At 38.9% G+C, this 19,518-nt stretch overlaps 1 protein-coding gene across 2 annotated transcripts in view; it reads left to right on the top strand.

The window, feature by feature from the left end:
• The window catches only part of SNCB (synuclein beta), an 88,898-nt gene extending 69,631 nt beyond the window's left edge, over positions 1 to 19,267 (top strand). For both annotated transcript variants that reach the window (XM_053719830.1, XM_053719829.1), the window contains exon 7: positions 18,327 to 19,267. In XM_053719830.1, the coding sequence (XP_053575805.1) occupies positions 18,327 to 18,359 (33 nt within the window). In that variant the 3' untranslated portion in view covers positions 18,360 to 19,267. The remainder of the gene's footprint in view (positions 1 to 18,326) is intronic.
• The last annotated feature ends 251 nt before the right edge of the window (positions 19,268 to 19,518 follow it).

Raw genomic sequence — 19,518 nt, 5'->3', positions numbered from 1 at the left:
TTTGTTATTTTTCGTAAATGTAGTGTTTTTATTTTTTTTTTAAATTTTAGACTTACGGCTAGATTACGAGTTTGGCGTTAGAAGCTGTTCGGTGCTAACGAGCAGTTTATGCTCACCGCTCACTTACAAACAGCGCTGGTATTACGGGTTTTTCCAAACCCGGCGTTAACCGCAAAAAAGTGATCGTAGAGCAAAATTTTGCTCCACATCTCACCTCAATACCAGCGCTGCTTATGTTAGCGGTGAGCTGGCTGAACGTGCTACGGCGTTGTAGTGTAAAATTCGTAACTATTGACTTTTAAATGCGGTACTAGTCTTGACAGGAGAGGGTCTACCGCTCCTTTTTTGGCAGACTCGTAATACCGGCGCTATGCAAGTCCCATTGAAAAAATAGGATACGCAATTGACATAAGTGGATTTGCGGTATTTCCGAGTCTGGCCAAAAAAGTGAGCGGTACAGCTGTACCTGCAAGACTCTTTTACATATAAATTTTTATTGAAAATAATATTATGATAACAACATAACAAAACATTTTTCCATATACATCTGATAACGATAGAGCATGTAGTTTTACAAGAGACAAAATGACATCAGGTGTGTATCTATAGCCATGGTATGGGAGTCATTTATTACATTAATGGTCTATTCAATGGATGTGTAGATGGTTATATTGTTATATATTGGCACTCTTAAGAATTTAATTTTATGATAGAGGAATATATGGCGAGCGTTGCCATATTTAATTACACTGACAGCTCAAAAGCACATTAAAATACCGATGGGTAAAAGATACATGCGGGCAAATGTTGTGGTGATAAGTTGAGTTACACGGTGTTCCATAAAGAAGGCATGTGGGGAGGGGGGGTGTAGGGAGGGAGGAGAGAGGGATGGAGGGGAGGGTAGAGTAGGGGGGTAGGGGGTAGGATATTAATGATGAAGGAAATTCACTTCTCTCAAGGAAGGGCACCTCGAAATTTTCACAGTGAGGTGCTCCCTCTGGGGCAGGGGGGGAACTATCGCCAGGGACAGGCTGGTATTGCAAGAAGGAGTGGGCCTTATTATTTATTCTGCGTCAGGTAGGTCTCCCAGGGTTCCCAGATTAGGCTAATTGTTGCTGACTGGTTTCTCATCCTAAAGACGTAGTCCTCCATGGATTTAATATATTGTAGGTAATCAACTACACCCTGCCACCTTGGAGGTTGCGTTTTCTTCCAGTTTCTGTCTATCAGCATTTTAAGCGAGGTCAGAAAATAGGTGTAAAGGTATCTCTTATGGGCAGGCAATTTTTTGATTCCTATGTGGAGTAGGGCCAGGCTTGGGTTACCTGGGTCTGGTAATTCTAAGGCCATACAGACCGCCCGTAATTTAGACCAGAGCGGTCGGAGTTTGTCACACGACCACCACACATGGAGCGGAGTATCTACTTCCCCACAGTCTCTCCAGCACATAGGTGAATGTCCAGGGTACAGGGTTTGTAGCTTAGTCGGTACAAGATGCCATCTAGTAATAATTTTGAAGTAGAGTTCGTACATTGTCACACAGTGTAGAGCAGATTTGGTCATTGCTATGACTTTAGACCAGTCAAGTGTCGTGTGGGTTTGTTGCATTTCAGTCTCCCAGGAGGTCATGTGTCTTGTCTTTACAAGGGTGGGTGGTCCTAGAAGGCATCTATAATGAGTGGTAAGGGGCTTATACAGTTGTAGGCCCACCCTCCATCTAATCTCCCAGATAGTGGGAGTCCTGATCTTATCAGTCAGGAATCCCCACGCTTTCATGAGGGATCGCAGTCTCATATAATCGAACTCTAAATGATGAGGGAGGGCAAACCTTGTGATCATGTCTTGGAGCGAGAGGAGGCTATCATTAAGATAGAAATCCCCAAAGGACGCAATTTCTAACTGTCTCCAGTTAGCGAGCCTCACATTAGAGAGCCCCTGTAGAAGAGCAATAATGGAATGGATTGAAGAAGGATGTGGGGCTATCAACAGGTTGTGACTGAGTTGAAACCAAGCCAACTGACAGTCTTTAATTAAGTGATTGGAGATAGTGATCCTTGATGCTAGGACCTGCAAGACTCTTAATACCAGCGGGCGTTAAAAAGCAGCGTTGGGACCGGCCAACGCTGCTTTTTAAGCCTAACACAAGACTCGTAATCTAGCCGTTAATTTTTTTTAGTAGTGTTAGTTTTTTTTTTAATGTGTAATTTTGTTTTTTTTAATTGGTAGTTATTTTAATTTTAGTATAATAGTTTAGTACTGTATAATAGTTATGTTAGGTTAATTTGTTTAAACTTAGGTTTTTTAAATTTCACAGGTAAGTTTTTATTTATTTTAAGATAGGGATATTGTAATTTTAATATAAAGTTAGGGGGTTGTTAGGTTTAGGGGTTAATAGTTTAATTTAGTTTTTTGCTATGGGGGCTGGCGGTTTAGGGGTTAATAGGGTTATTTAGTGGCAGTGATGTGATGTGGGAGGCCAGAGGTTTAAGGGTTAATAAATGTATTATATTGGTGGCGTTGTCGGGAGCGGAGGAATAGGGGTTAATAACTTTTATTAGTGGTGGTGATGTGGGAGGTGAGAGGTTTAGAAGTTAATAACTTTTATTAATGGCGGCGATAGGGAACGGCGAAATAGGGGTTAATAACTTTATTTTGGTGTTGGCGATGTCGGTAGCGGAGGATTAGGGGATAATAACTTTATTTAGGTGTCAGCGATATCGGGGGAGGAAGATTAGGGGTATTTAGACTTTGGGTTTATATTTAAATGTAACTTTTTTTCCCCATAGACATCAATGGGGTTGTGTTACGGAGCTTTTCATTCCGCGCTTTAGGTGTTAGTTTTTTTTCTAACACTCTCTCCCCATTGATGTCTATGGGGAAAGCGCACATGAGCACGTCAAAGCAGCCCTTGGATTTTGTGCGGTATGGAGCTTAATGCCACCATATCGTACTCACAACGAGGCTTTTCAGAAACTCGTAATGGCAGCACTATGGAGGTGAAATAATGCAACTTTTGTTGCGTTTGTTTCGCACCCTCTATAGCGCAAAACTCGTAATCTAGGTGATTTTTTTTAACATTATATAATTCTTTAGTTAATTGTATCCAAACTAACACCTAGATTACGAGTTTTGCATTAGAGGCTATGCGTTGCTAACGAGCAGTTTTGTCTCACCACTCACTTACCTACAGCATTGGTATTACGAGTTTTCAGAAACCCGGCGTTAAAAGACAAGAAGCGAGCGTTGAGCGCAATTTTGCTAATTACCGCACTCCAATACCAGCGCTGCTTAAGTCAGCGGTGAGCTGGTCGTACGTGCTCGTGCAAAATTCCCCATAGGAATCAAAGGGGAGAGACGGCTGAAAAAAAGTCTAACACCTGCAAAAAAGCAGCGTAAAACTCAGTAACGCAGCCCCATTGATTCCTATGGGGAAATAAAAGTTATGTCTACACCTAACACCCTAACATGAACCCCGAGTCTAAACACCCCTAATCTTACACTTATTAACCCCTAATCTGCTGCCCCCGACATTGCCGACACCTGTATTATACTTATTAATCCCTAATCTGCCACTCCGTACCGCCACCACCTACATTATACTTATGAACCCCTAATCTGCTGCCCCCAACATCGCCGACACCTACATTATATTTATTAACCCCTAATCTGCCGCCCCCAATGTCGCCCGCCACCTACCTACATTTATTAACCCCTAATCTGCCGCCCCAACGTTGCCGCCACTATACTAAATTTATTAACCCCTAAACCTAAGTCTAACCCTAACCCTAACACCCCCTAACTTAAATATAATTAAATCTAAATCAAACCTACTATTAATTACTAAATAACTCCTATTTAAAACTAAATATTAACCTATAAAATAAACCCTAACGCCGGGAAGCACAAGACAAACAGCAAGATGCAATACTAAGCCTGGTAATACTGTTAGCAAGAAAATGTATTCTGAAAAACTGGACGGTGAGGAGGGGACCTTTTTTTCAGGGTTTTAAGAGCTTACTTAGAACACAGATTTTCACGGAACAAATGGATGTTAAGATGGATGTCCAGAACAGACTGGGCCTATTTTTGTGGAAGTAGCTCCAGGCTTATACTCACTTTTGAATTAGAGATACAAAGACTGATCTTGATGCCATTTAAAGACTCAGTCATCTTCATGGAGGGGGGCTGAGGGGTGAGTGAGAACAACAAACATGGGATGGAAACTCTTTTCCCTCGCTGCCCTTCTCCACACTCCCACCTTTTGATTTTGCTACCCTTTCTCATTGACTCCACCCCCCTCTCAGTCTCTATTTTTCCCCCTTTTTTTTTTTTTTTTCTTCTCCGCCATCGTCAGGCCCCACGGCCACAAAATTATTGTTGGAATAGCTAGTTTTTTTTTAGTCAGGACTATTGTAGTTAGGTTTTTGGGTTTGGGTTAAAAAGATAATGGAAAATTGGACATGTTGGGGACAAGCAAACACGCAGAAAAGAAAGATAGCTATTATGGAATCAAAATGTAAGATTATATAGATTGTAATGTACTCTTGACGCTTCAACGATGTCATATACTCACTGCATGTCTCTTACAGGTGTTGGGGGTCTATGTATGAATCTCTGTAAAACCTTACAATCCCTATGCTATCACTTACATGTATCATCAAGGTATGACTATGTGCTTTGCTTTGCTCAACATTAATAAAAAGAAATTTAAAAAAAAAAAAAAATTAAACCCTAACGCCTAGATTAGGAGTTTTTGTCGGTAATGGTGTGCGGGGCTAACAAGCCTTTTTTTCTTACCGCTCACTTAAGCCAACGCTGGTATTACAGGTTTTCTTCAAGTCGGCATTAGCCTCAGAAAAGTGAGCGTTGAGCAAAATTTAGCTCCACATCTCACTGTAATACCAGCGTTGCTTACGGTAGCGGTAAGATAGCAAAACGTGCTCGTGCGCGATTTCCCCATAGGAAACAATGGGGCTGAGCTGGCTAAAAAAAAATCTAACACCTGCAAAAAAAAGCAGCATTCAGCTCCTAACGCAGCCCCATTGTTTCCTATAGGGAAATTAATTTTATGTCTGCACCTAACACCCTAACATGAACCCCGAGTCTAAACACCCCTAATCTTACACTTATTAACCCCTAATCTGCCGCTCCTGCTATCGCTGACACCTACATTATATTATTAACCCCTAATCTGCCGCCGCCAACGTCGCCGCCACTATAATACATTTATTAACCCCTAAACCTAAGTCTAACCCTAACACCCCCCTAACTTAAATATAATTTAAATACATCTAAATAAATTTACTACAATTAAATAAATTATTCCTATTTAAAACTAAATACTTACCTATAAAATAAACCCTAAGCTAGCTACAATATAACTAATAGTTACATTGTATCTATCTTAGGGTTTATTTTTATTTTACAGGCAACTTTGTATTTATTTTAACTAGGTAGAATAGTTATTAAATAGTTATTAACTATTTAATAACTTCCTAGTTAAAATAAATACAAATTTTGCTGTAAAATAAACCCTAACCTAAGTTACAATTACACCTAACACTACACTATAATTAAACTAATTACCTAAACTACCTACAATTAATTACAATTAAATTAAATAAATAAACTAAATTACGAAAAAATTACAGAAAATAAAAAAAGAATTACAAGAATTTTAAACTAATTACACCTAATCTAATCCCCCTAATAAAATAAAAAAGCCCCCCAAAATAATAATATTCCCTACCCTATACTAAATTACAAATAGCCCTTAAAAGGGCCTTTTGCGGGGCATTGCCCCAAAATAATCAGCTCTTTCACCTGTAAAAAAAAATACAATACCCCCCAACATTAAAACCCACCACCCACACACCCAACCCTACTCTAAAACCCACCCAATCCCCCCTTAAAAAAACCTAACACTACCCCCTTGACGATCAACCTACCTTGAGACGTCTTCACCCAGCCGGACACAAGTGGTCCTCCAGAGGGTCCGAAGTCTTCATCCTATCCGGCCAGAAGAGGACCTCCAGACCGGCAGAAGTCTTCATCCAGGCGGCATCTTCTATCTTCATCCTTCCGGAGCGGAGCGGGTCCATCTTCATATTTTCTGTAATTTAGTGGGGTTTTTTCTCGTAATTTAGTTTATTTAATTTTATTGTAATTAATTGTAGGTAGTTTAGGTAATTAGTTTAATTATAGTGTAGTGTTAGGTGTAATTGTAACTTAGGTTAGGTTTTATTTTACAGGTAAATTTGTATTTATTTTAACTAGGAAGTTATTAAATAGTTAATAACTATTTAATAACTATTCTATGTAGTTAAAATAAATACAAAGTTGCCTGTAAAATAAAAATAAACCCTTAGCTAGCTACAATGTAACTATTAGTTATATTGTAGCTAGCTTAGGGTTTATTTTATAGGTAAGTATTTAGTTTTAAATAGGATTAATTTATTTAATTGTAGTAAATTAATTACGTTTTATTTAAATTATATTTAAGTTAGGGGGGTTAGGGTTAGATTTAGATTTAGGGGTTAATAAATTTAATATAGTAGCGGCGACATTGGGGGGCGGCAGATTAGGGGTTAATAAATGTAGGTAGGTGTCGGCGATGTTAGGGACGGCAGATTAGGGGTTAATAAAATATAACTAGTGTTTGCGAGGCGGGAGTGCGGCGGTTTAGGGGTTAATACATTTATTAAAGTGGTGGTGATGTCCGGTCGGCAGATTAGGGGTTAAATAATTTTATTATAGTGTTTGCGATGTGGGGGGGGGCTCGGTTTAGGGGTTAATAGGTAGTTTATGGGTGTTAGTGTACTTTGTAGCACTTTAGTTAAGAGCTTTATGTTCTGGCGTTAGCCCATAAAACTCTTAACTTAACTACTGACTTTTAAATGCGGTAGGAGTCTTGCCAGGAGAGGGTGTACCGCTCACTTTTTCAGGCGATCGCAATACCGGCGTTAGGAAAATCCCTTTAAAAAAATAGGATACGCAATTGACGTAAGGGGATTTGCGGTAAGCTAAAATCGCGGAAAAAAAGTGAGCAGTAGACCCTCTCCTGCCTGACTCGTAATACCAGCGGGCATTAAAAAGCAGCGTTGGGACCCCTCAACGTTGCTTTTTAAGGCTAACGCAAGACTCGTAAACTAGCCGTAAGATAGCTACAATATAACTAATAGTTACATTGTATCTATCTTAGGGTTAATTTTTATTTTACAGGCAAGTTTGTATTTATTTTAACTAGGTAGAATAGTTACTAAATAGTTATTAACTATTTACTAACTACCTAGCTAAAATAAATACACATTTACCTGTAAAATAAAACCTAACCTAAGTTACTCTAACACCTAACACTACACTACAATTAAATAAATTACCTAAATTAAATACCATTAAATACAATTACCTAAATTACAAAAAAAAACACTAAATTACACAAAATAAAAACAAATTACAACATATTTAAACTAATTACACCTAATCTAATAGCCCTATCAAAAATAAAGCCTAAACTAAACTACCAATAGCCCTTAAAAGGGCTTTTTGCTGGGCATTGCCCTAAAGAAATCAGCTCTTTTACCTGAAAAAAATACAAACAACCCCCCCAATAGTAAAACCCACAACCCATACAACCAACCCCCCAAATAAAACCCTAACTAAAAAAACCTAAGCTTCCCATTGCCCTGAAAAGGGCATTTGTATGGGCATTGCCCTTAAAAGAGAATTTAGCTCTATTGCGGCCCAAACCCTAACCTAAAAATAAAATCCACCCAATAAACCCTTAAAAAAACCTAACACCCCTGAAGATCCGACATCCATCCTCAACAAAGCCGGGAGAAGTCCTCATTGAAGTGGCAAGAAGTCCTCAACGCAGCTCGGGAGAAGTCTTCATCCAAGCCGGGACCAGACGGGCAGAAGTCTTCACCCAGACGGCATCTTCTATCTTCATCCATCCAGCACGGAGCGGCTCCATCTTCAAGACATCCGGCAAGGAGCATCCTCTTCCAACAAAGTCTTCTTCCCAAATGAATGTTTCTTTAAGTGACGTCATCCAAGATGGCGTCCCTTAGATTCTGATTGGTTGATAGAATTCTATCAGCCAATCGGAATTAAGATTGAAAAAATCCTATTGGCTGATGCAATCAGCTAATTGGATTGAATTTCAATCCTATTGGCTGATTGGATCAGCCAATAGGATTGAGTTTGCATTCTATTGGCTGTTCCAATCAGCCAATAGGATTTTTTCAACCTTAATTCTGATTGGCTGATAGAATTCTATCAGCCAATCGGAATCTAAGGGACGCCATCTTGGATGACGTCACTAAAGAAACATTCATTCGGGAAGAAGACTTCGTTGGATGAGGATGCTCTGCCCCGGATGTCTTGAAGATGGAGCCGCTCCGCGCCGGATGGATGAAGATAGAAGATGCCATCTGGATGAAGACGTCTGCCCATCTGGAGGACCACTTCTCCCGTCTTGGATGAAGACTTCTCCCGGCTTCGTTGAGGACTTCTTGCCACTTCGATGATTACTTCTCCCGGGTTCATTGAGGATGGATGTCGGATCTTCAAAACTGTAAGTGGTCTTCAGGGGTTAGTGTTAGTTTTTTTTAAAGTTTGGGCCGCAATACAGCTAAATGCCATTTTAAAGGCAATGCCCATACAGATGCCCTTTTCAGGGCAATGGGGAGCTTAGGTTTTTTTAGTTAGGGTTTTATTTGGGGGGTTGGTTGGGTGAGTGGTAGGTTTTACTGTTTGGGAGTTGTTTGTATTTTTTTCAGGCTAAAGAGCTGATTTCTTTGGGGCAATGCCCCGCAAATGGCCCTTTTAAGGGCTATTGGTAGTTTAGTTTAGGCTAGGTTTTTTTTATTTTGGTTTTTTTTATTATTATTTTGATAGGGCTATTAGATTAGGTGTAATTAGTCTAAATATCTTGTAATTTGTTTTTTATTTTGTGTTTTTTTTGTAATTTCGGTAATTATATTTAATTTAGGTAATTGTATTTAATTTAGGTAATTTATTTATTTGTAGTGTAGTCTTAGGTGTTAGTGTAACTTGGGTTAGGTTTTATTTTACAGGTAAATTTGTTTTTTATTTTAGCTAGGTAGTTAGTAAATAGTTAATAACTATTTAGTTACTATTCTACCTAGTTAAAATAAATACAAACTTGCCTGTGAAATAAAAATAAAACCTAAGCTAGCTACAATGTAACTATTAGTTATATTGTAGCTAGCTTAGGGTTTATTTTACAGGTAAGTATTTAGTTTTGAATAGGAATTATTTAGTTATTAATTGTAGGTTTTATTTAGATTTATTTTAATTATATTTAAGTTAGTGGGTGTTAGGGTTAGACTTCATTAGGGAAAAAATGGATAATTATGGCAGTTTATATTAACCCCTTAATGACCGAGGACGTGCAGGGTACGTCCTAAAAAAAAAGGCAGTTAACGCCTGAGGACGTACCCTGCACGTCCTCGGTGTGGAAAGCAGCTGGAAGCGATCCTGCTCGCTTCCAGCTGCTTTCCGGTTATTGCAGTGATGCCTCGATATGGAGGCATCCTGCAATAACCTTACATGGCCTTCCGGTGCAGAGAGAGCCACTCTGTGGCCCACTCTGCACCGGACATCGATGGCCGGTATCGTTGGTGGGTGGGAGCCGGCTTGGGAGGCGGGTGGGCGGCCATCGGTGTGCGCTGTGATGTCAAGGGGGGCGGGATCGGGGGCGGGACCGTTAGGGGGCGCGTGCGCATGCACGGAGGGTGGCGGGCGGGCGCGTGCACGGGCGGGAGCGGGTGGGAACCGCTACACTACGGAAAATATTTTTAGTAAGAAATGCCCAAATCTTGTTTGTGCAAAAGCACAAAAAGAGATCGTGGAGGGGTGGGGGGTTGGTTTGGTGTGGGGGGAAGCTACACTACAGAAAAGTTTAGTAAAAATGAAGAAAAAAAAAGCATGTTTTCTTCTAAACTGGCGCAGATTAAGTTAGAGTGGGAGGGTTATAGAGCTGTTTGGGGGGGATCAGTGAGGTTGGGGGCTAAGGGGGGATAGTACACAGCAGCATATGTAAATATGCTTTTTTTAAAAAACATACAAAAAAAACAAATATAGCTTTTATTTTAGTACTGGCAGACTTTCTGCCAGTACTTAAGATGGCGGGAACAATTGTGGGGTGGGGGAGGGAAGAGAGCTGTTTGGGAGGGATCAGGGGGTCTGATGTTTCAGGTGGGAGGCTGAGCTCTACACTAAATGTGATATTAACCCTGCAAGCTCCCTACAAGGTACCTAATTAACCCCTTCACTGCTAGCCATAATACACGTGTGATGCGCAGCGGCATTTAGCGGCCTTCTAAATACCAAAAAGCAACGCCAAAGCCATATATGTCTGCTATTTCTGAACAAAGGGGATCCCAGAGAAGCATTTACAACCATTTGTGCCATAACTGCACAAGCTGTTTGTAAATGATTTCAGTGAGAAACCTAAAATTGTGAAAAATGTTACGTTTTTTTTTATTTGATCGCATTTGGCGGTGAAATGGTGGCATGAAATATACCAAAATGGGCCTAGATCAATACTTGGGGTTGTCTACTACACTACACTAAAGCTAAAATTACCCCAAAAAGCTCCTTACATGCTCCCTAATTAACCCCTTCACTGCTGGGCATAATACACGTGTGGTGCGCAGTGGCATTTAGTGGCATTCTAATTACCAAAAAGCAACACCAAAGCCATATAAGTCTGCTATTTCTGAACAAAGGGGATCCCAGAGAACAATTTACAACCATTTGTGCCATAATTGCACAAGCTGTTTGTAAATAATTTCAGTGAGAAACCTAAAGTTTGTGAAAAAATTTGTGAAAAAGTGAACAATTTTTTTTATTTGATCGCATTTGGTGGTGAAATGATGGCATGAAATATACCAAAATGGGCCTAGATCAATACTTTGGGTTGTCTACTAAAAAAAATATATACATGTCAATGGATATTCAGAGATTCCTGAAAGATATCAGTGGTCTAATGTAACTAGCGCTAATTTTGAGAAAAAAAAATGGTTTGGAAATAGCAAAGTGCTACTTGTATTTATGGCCCTATAACTTGCAAAAAAAACAAAGAACATGTAAACATTGGGTATTTCTAAACTCAGGACAAAATTTAGAAACTATTTAGCATGGGTGTTTTTTGGTGGTTGTAGATATGTAACAGATTTTGGGGGTCAAAGTTAGAAAAAGTGTGTTTTTTTTTTCAATTTTTCCTCATATTTTATAATTTTTTTTATAGTAAATTATAAGATATGATGAAAATAATGGTATCTTTAGAAAGTCCATTTAATGGTGAGAAAACTGGTATATAATATGTGTGGGTACAGTAAATGAGTAAGAGGAAAATTACAGCTAAACACAAACACTGCAAAAATGTAAAAATAGCCTTGGTCCCAAACGGACAGAAAATGGAAAAGTGCTGTGGTCATTAAGGGGTTAAGGAGAATATAGTTTGTTTCCTAAATTTGCATATTGCTACTGTCATGTAGAGTTGAAAGCTGCTAACCAACTCCTTGCCACCAGACTTGTAGGGGCCACTCAGTAAATATGTGGAGGCCGACGGTATGGTTCTTCATTGTAAACAGCCCCAAACAACCCCTTCTGTGTTGAAAAGCATACAAGATAAGTTTCACATGTAGAGGTAGAATGGCACCCCTTCCGATTAGCATTTGAAACAGGTTCTTCTCTGTTCCCAAAGTCATGTTAGACCAAAGTGGTTTAAGTGTCCTTCTTCTTACCGTCTTTATAGGCGCAGCTGCATAAGGTTGTTTCACTGCAAACGGCAAAGTAACAAGCATCACCGAGAGCTGCCTTCTCATTTACAGCTCCAGGTTTCATCATTGCCGCTCCTGGTGATGTCGCAAGCAAGCCCGCTTGTTTCTGCACTACAGCCTCCATAGGCCTCTGAGGTGCAGCATGTGCTGCGAGGGTGAGAGCTTTTCCCGGAACCTCTGTCTCCGTAGCTATAGACTGTACCTCATTGTAGTTTTCTGCTTCGCTTTCTATAGCGGTTGTGATGGAGCAATAACCTTCGCTATCGTTCCAAGCTGCAGCAATACTCTTGATGAGGCGAAAGTGTCCATTTAGTAGGCGGATTAGATCCTGCGCAAGTATGGGGTTTTCAGACTCCGTCATGTGAAGGAGTAACTTTAACTTCCCTCCGTAGTATCCCCTTTACTGGTTAGTTGAGGATCAGTCTGAATGACAGTGATATGACACTGCTATACCCCGTTTACGGGGGGGTGTTGAGACCACTCCTATAAAGGTCCGCCACAGGCCCCAACCCTCCGGATCGGCAAGATGGTGCAGTTCCGCAAAAAGTTTGGTATTATTCAGTTGTGTCTCCTGAATAACAAGCCTATGATTTTAGAGAGAGTTTTATAGGAAAGCTGCTGATAAATAGCGAATTTTAACAGCAGCGTGCACGCAACTTCCAATATTGCCTCCATTCAAGGTGCTGCCCAGAGACATGCCCCTTACATTGGAAACTTTTAAAAAAATGTGTATTCTTAATCTAAATCATGAAAGAAAAAATGTGGTTTTCATGTCCCTTTAAATGAAATGAATACTAAATATTTGGAGAACATTTACATTACTTTTCATTAAAACTAATGCAAATGTTTCCAAGCTACAAGTGTTATACTTACCTTTACACATGCACAAATGAGTCAAATGTGATATAAAAAGGTGGGGGAGAGACAGGAATGCAGAGTTCTCTATTTTTAGTGCAGCACATAACCTAAATATGCCACTAGCTTAAGTAATTATTATTATTACTTATGTCCCCAGTAGTATGACTCTTAAAGGAATAAAATATCCATTTTTGCTTGGCACAAATCAAATTCAACACATGTGCATCGTTTTTTGTTTTTTTTTATTTTCATTTTGACAAAACACAGCAAGGATTAAATACAGTCTAAACATTATGGACTGATTCAAATGGCAGCAAATCCCTTTTGTCATTTTCCTGTGTAGGAAATGAAAAAAACACTACAAATATTGCCAGGATATTAATCTTCACATAGAAAGACATGGTATAGAATGTTAGTACAACAGTAATATTATTAAAGTGAATGGGATATGAGGTTATTATTACTGAGTCTAGAGAAAATATTGGAAACCTGTTTAAAGGTTATGAATGTTAAAGTCGTGATTTTTCATTTGGATTTTGTTCTAGGCTTAATGAACAAAATTAAAATATTTGAAAAGAGCTCAGAAAGGAGTTTGCATAACCAAGGGAGGGTATGATAAGTGTATAAAAGTGTTTCAGGTTTGAAAGGTAACATTTCTGATATTTTGTTAATGAAAAAGTCAGTATTTTTTTTGGCAACATGTCTGGGGAATTAAGAGGAATAAGACCAATATAACCTTCAAAGTTGTATTCTTGGTAAGTGGTGTGACTGCCAAATTGTTATTAGGAAGATTGCTATGAATTTAGAGCTAGATTACAAGTAAAGCACAAAAATGTTAGCACTAACACCGGTCAAGGTAAATCAATAGCCATCTTATGTTTGCCCTGGTATTACAAGTTGGATTTAAACAGTTATTGCTTGAGTGAAAGTCTCAGCTGCGCTAACATCTGGAGTTCAGTAAAATGTGACCGTGCTAACTATCTTTCCCCATAGACTTCTATGTGGTGCACTAGGACAACTGCGCTAAAGCAGAAGGTGCTTTAATAATACTTACTTAAAATACCTATATTCTTCACTTAGAAGAAAATTATTATTATTATCGGCTATTTGTAGACTGCCAACAGATTCCGCAGCACTATAAACATCGGCGGAATACAAGGAAACATTTATAGAGATCATACAGGTAGAGGGCCCTGCCAAGAGTCGCAGTGTTGTAGTCAGCGCTAAAGAAGGTGATCTGAAAACAACATGCCTCTTAGGCTTACATGCTAAGGGGGTTCAAGGGAATAGCAATGGAAGAGAGGAAACGGTATAAAGAAAGGTTAGTGTAGGTTGTATGCATCCCTGAACAGTTGAGTCTTTAGGGAGTGCTTGAAGTTTTCAAAACTAGAGTCTTGTGGAGCGAGGCAGAGAGTTCCACAAGATGGGAGCCAGTCTGGAGAAGTCCTGTAAGTGGGAGTGTGAGGAGTTAACAAGAGAGGAGGAGAGTAGAAGGTCATGAGCAGAGCAAAGGGGATGGGAGGGAGAGTATTTGGAGACAAGGTCTGAGATATAGAGGGGAGCAGTGCAGTGTAGGGCTTTGTATGTCAGAGTGAGAATTTTGTGTTAAATCCTGGAGGCAAAAGGAAGCCAGTGAAGGGATTGGCAGAGAGCTGCAGCAGATGAAGAGCGACGTGTAAGAAAGATGAGCCTGGCAGAGGCATTTATTATGGATTGTAAAGGAGCTAGGCGGCAGCTGGGGAGACCAGAGAGGACAGAGTTGCAGTAATAGAGGTGGGAAAGGATGAGAGAGTGGATTAAATCTTAGTTGTGTCTTGTGTAAGGAAATGTCTAATTTTAGAGATATTTTTAAGGTGGAAGTGGCAGGATTTAGCCAAGCACTGAATGTGAGGAGTGAAAGAAAGGTCTGAGTCAAGTGTGACCCCAAGACATTGGGCATACGGGGTAGGGGTAATGATGGAGTTGTCGACAGTTATAGAGAGATTGGGGTTGGCGATTTTGGAAGAAGGGGGGAAGATAAGGAGCTCAGGTTTGGAGAAATTTAGCTTGAGGTAGTGAGAGGACATCCAGGAAGAGATGTGAGAAAGACAGTCAGTGACACGGGTTAGCAAGGAAGGAGATAGGTCTGGTGCAGAGAAATAGATTTGGGTGTCGTCTGCATACAAATGATATTGGAGCCCATGGGACTTTATTAGGTAACCTAATGATGATGTGTATATTGAGAAGAGAAGGGGACCAAGGACAGAGCCTTGCGGTACTCTGACAGAAAGTGGTGATGGGGCAAAGGAGGCCCCAGAGAAGGCTACACTAAAGGTACGGTTTGACAGGTAGGAAGAGAACCATGAGAGGGCTTTGTCACAAATGCCAAAGGATTGGAGGGGTGGTCAACAGTATCTAAGGCTACGGACAGATTAAGCAGGATAAGCAGAGAGAAGTGGCCTTTTGATTTTGCTGTAAGTAGGTTGTTTGTAATCTTAACAATTGCTGTCTCTATTGAATGATGGGAATGAAATCCAGATTGCAGTGGGTTGAGAAGGGAGTTTAATGTAAGGAAATAGGATAGGCGTGCATATACTAGCTTTTCTAGAAGCTTTGAGGCAAGAGGGAGTAGGGAAATAGGGCGGTAGTTGTTTGGGGAGGTTGGATCAAGAGTAGGTTTTTTGAGGATAGGCATGACCAGTGCATGTTTCAGAGATAAATGAAATATTCTGGTGCTCAGGGAGAGGTTGAAAATGTGTGTGAGTATAGGGGTAAGGGTAGAATAGAGGGAGGGGAGCAGCTGTGGGTGGATAGAATCAAGAAGACAGGTAGTGAGGTGAGAGCGCAGTATAAGCTCCGAAACTTCTTCCTCAGTTACAGGGGCAAAAGAGCTAAATTTATGGCTATGTGGGTTGTGGTTGATTGCGAGTGTTTGAGGGGGTGAGAGAATGGAATGATTTAGTTTCTGATGGAGTCAATTTTGCTATTGAAGTGGCTGGCAAAGTCTTGAGCTGACAGAGAAGTTGTATTGGGGTTGAGGGTGGGCGGAGAAGAGTATTAAAAGTGGAGAACAGATGTTTTGGGTTTGAAGAAAGAGTAGAGATGTAATGTTGCTTATAGAGATTAAGGGCAGAATAGTAGGAGTTTAAAATGAACTTGTAATGAAGGAAATCAGCTGAACTTCAAGATTTTCTCCAGTGCCGCTCAGCAGTACGGGAACATGTGCATAGGTACCATGTCAGAGAAGTATGCCAGGGCTGAGGATGAGTGTGTGTTTTCCAAGCAATGATAAGAGGGGCCAGAGTGTCAAGGACCGATGTAAGGGTGGAATTATAGTGGCAGATAGATTGGTCAGGGCAGGAGAAGGAGGAGCTGGATGAGAGGAGAGGTTTGAGGGAATTAGCAAGCTGTTGCTGATCTAATGACATAATGCTTCTGTGAAGATTGGAGTGAGGAGTAGAAGGAGGGGGGTTGTAGGGAGGGATGAGATGCTGCAATTGAGGAGATGGTGGTCAGAAAGAGGAAAAGGAGAGTTTGTGAAGTTTGAAATAGTGCATCGATAGCTAAAGATCAGGTCAAGGGGGTGACCATCTTTGTGAGTGGGAGAGTCAGTCCATTGTGACAAACCGAAAGAGGAAGTGAGTTGAAGGAGTTGTATTGCAGAGGAGGCAGTGGGATTGTCAAGAGGGATGTTGAAATCGCCAAGAATGAGGGCAGGGGTATCTGAGAAAAGGAAGTAAGATAGCCAGGCAGCCAAGTGATCTAGAAATTGAGTTGAGGAGCCAGGGTGGTCAATATATGACTGCAACATGTATAGAGAAGGGAGAGAATAAACTAATCATGTAAGTTTCAAATGAGGAAAATGTGAGAGATGTGCATTTGTTTCATTATGAATGCAAAATCATAATAAAAAAACGGATATTCATTTTGTTTTAATGAAACGAATATCCGAATGAATGTGCCAACAAAATTTTAAAAAAATTAAAAAATACTTTCAAGATTTGTCAGCATTCATTCATTTTCTTTAAATTACCTTTAAGGGCTTAAATACTTACTTAATGCACTAACTCGGCCCTCTTCTTCACAGAGCGCCGGTTAGGAGGCTTAGGACAGCATCTCACAGGGCCTGCGCTAAAGTAGAAAGCTCTCCAGCACGCTAAACAAAAGTATAAAGCTTAAGTATAAAGTTTAAATAAAGTATAAACTTGTTCACCTGTAGCATTGGAACATGTTCATTTAACAACAACAAATTTAAATGTTTTATGAATATTCAATATTCGCTTCAATACCAAATAGTAAAAATACATTTGTTTGATGTATTAAAGTTTAATTAGCAGATAGTTATTGAGCAAACGTAAAATGACTGGAAGTTGTTATCATTCAGAAAAAAGGGGAATTCGATTGATGTCAAGATTTTTAAGATTTTTATACCTTTATTGGATACAAGCTGATAAAAACTCAGTTATATTCCTATAAAGGAAGGGATGACACATACAATATATACAGAATAGGAATTTTTCAAATAAAATGATAAAGCCACTAAAATCAGATCACACAAACGTAATCAAATATCAAAATGACACCAACTGCCCCTTTTCACTCACTGATGAAACCTTGAATGGCACCATATCAGGCTTATGTCAGAACAATAATTTTGGATGCTCTTAATGAGGCCATGTGTGTGACCTAATCAAGTGCTTAATATGTGTTGCTATATCAGTAAAATTATTTGATTTTATTATTGCATGCACCAGGGCACTTTGTTACATGTTGTTGCTTGGTTATATGTTTTTCATTAATGCTCTTGTACAATCATATTCTTTATGACTTTCAGTTAAAATAAACTAAAAAAATATACTTTACAATTGCTAACTACCATTTCTCAGATTTGGAACTCAGCAATCCTAAAGCTAAGACACTTTTTATATAAATTGAATTTTAATTTCTTTAATGTGACAAGTTATTAAAATTAATCTAACTATATACAGTATATAATTCTCCAGGTATTCTTCATTTGCTTCTCTGTGTTTTTATTTAACACTTCTGTTCTCATGGCAAAGTGAAAAATGCTCCTGTGAAAATATACCGAGACACAATTTTTTTATAAAAAGCATACAGTTGCTGAATGTTAAATAAAAAAATAATAATCATCTACGTTCACAAAGTTGTATTATTATGGATTCAAGTATAAATATAGTAATTTGTCACACACTTTCTAAGCCTGTCCAGATTAAAAAAAAAAATCCCTTTGTGATAGCAATGAAGTTCATAATTTAATCTGACACTTTTTGAAGAATGGAGTGTACAATTCTTTTGATTAAATAAGTGACTAAAGTATAAGGTATTGTGATTGAAAACTAGACAAAAATAGATAGATAGATAGATAGATAGATAGAAATATGGAGAAATTAAAAAATGGAAAAATATATAATTAATAGGGTTTGATTTTAGTGGACTTTTTGTGAGAACTGACTGAGAACGTACAGCTATTCATTTTAATAAATATTTGTTCATGTATAAGCTAGGTGTCTGTATATCATCTACTTTCAAGTGGTTTATAGAAAAAAAAAAAAAAAAAAGATAAAATACTGGAAAAAATAAATTAGTATTTAAACTTGATGAAACTAAATATAAATATTATCACTTATTTCATAATCTGTTTTTTTTCCTTTTTAGGATGATTACCAAGAATATGAACCTGAAGCATAACATCTCCGTACACTGGACCCCTCCACCAGCAGCATCAGCACAAAGATAGCTATAATAAAAAAAAATATATTAATAATAATAAAAAAAAAAAAATCCCCTGTCCTAATGCCCTTCCCTTTACAAGAGGTGCTTGAAGTCCACCTCCCTCTTCCCTCAAGAAGTGAGCTCTTCCTTAAATCCACCTTCAGAGAACCTCATGTGAAGTGATTTTATGTATGGTATCCCTTAGCATTAAGTCATAGTTCAAGCAAAAATGGTATTTAAAAAAATAAGCCCTTTGAACCATGAATGCACTGTTCTTGGTTTTTTTGTGTGTGCCCAATACCCCCTGGAAATTATTTCTGTTTCCCTCCCAGAGAATAATTTTCAGGGGGTTGAGTGAAATTTGTGTCTCATACATTCATTTTTGTAACATTTTTTGTTTTGTTTTTGTTGGTGTGGTTAGTTCATTCGGTGACAGGGGGGCCTGCAACCCTGTGTTATTGAATGAGTTAAAATTCTTCTGCGCCTACTGACATTAATACGCATGTTTTACCTTTTTTATAAAAGTACATATAAATTATTTTCTATTTAACTCTTTGACTGTCGCAAATTTGCATCCTTTTGCCAGTCACAGAGTTAAAAGAAAATACCAAAAAAAATGTAGCTGTGGATGACTGACCTTAACCATAGTTAAATTAATGTTACAATGTGACAGTTGTTTCTTTTGCTGTTGTTTTTTATACATATATATATAAACACACATATCTAAAATATATAAATGTTTTAAATTATTTGTGACTGTTCTGTAAAGCAGAGACGTCTGTGAGAATCCGTACAGAATATTTTGAATGTCCTTGTGTTCCAGATAATTTTGCAAAAGGAATAAAAAAAAAAAAATAAAAAAAAAAAGAATTAACCTAAATAAAGCTCTTCTGTTGTCTTTATTGGTGGAATAATAACATAGTAACATAGTAAATGAGGTTGAAAAAAGACTGAAGTCAGGGGCAAACAGACCAACCAGGGCCCCCGGGCAAAAGTGTGGCAGGGCCCCCTACCCCCTTTTAGCTCCACCTACCTCATCTGCCCCTCCCCCATCCTATTGCTCTTCCCACCTCCTTTGGAGGTGCTTGTGCCCTAAAAAAAATAAATGAAAAAAAAATGTGAGTCATACACAGAA

Source organism: Bombina bombina, chromosome 6, assembly GCF_027579735.1.
Source record: "Bombina bombina isolate aBomBom1 chromosome 6, aBomBom1.pri, whole genome shotgun sequence".
NCBI lineage: Eukaryota > Metazoa > Chordata > Amphibia > Anura > Bombinatoridae > Bombina > Bombina bombina.
Note: the sequence above shows the minus strand (reverse complement) of the source record. Positions and strands in the feature narration are given on the sequence as shown.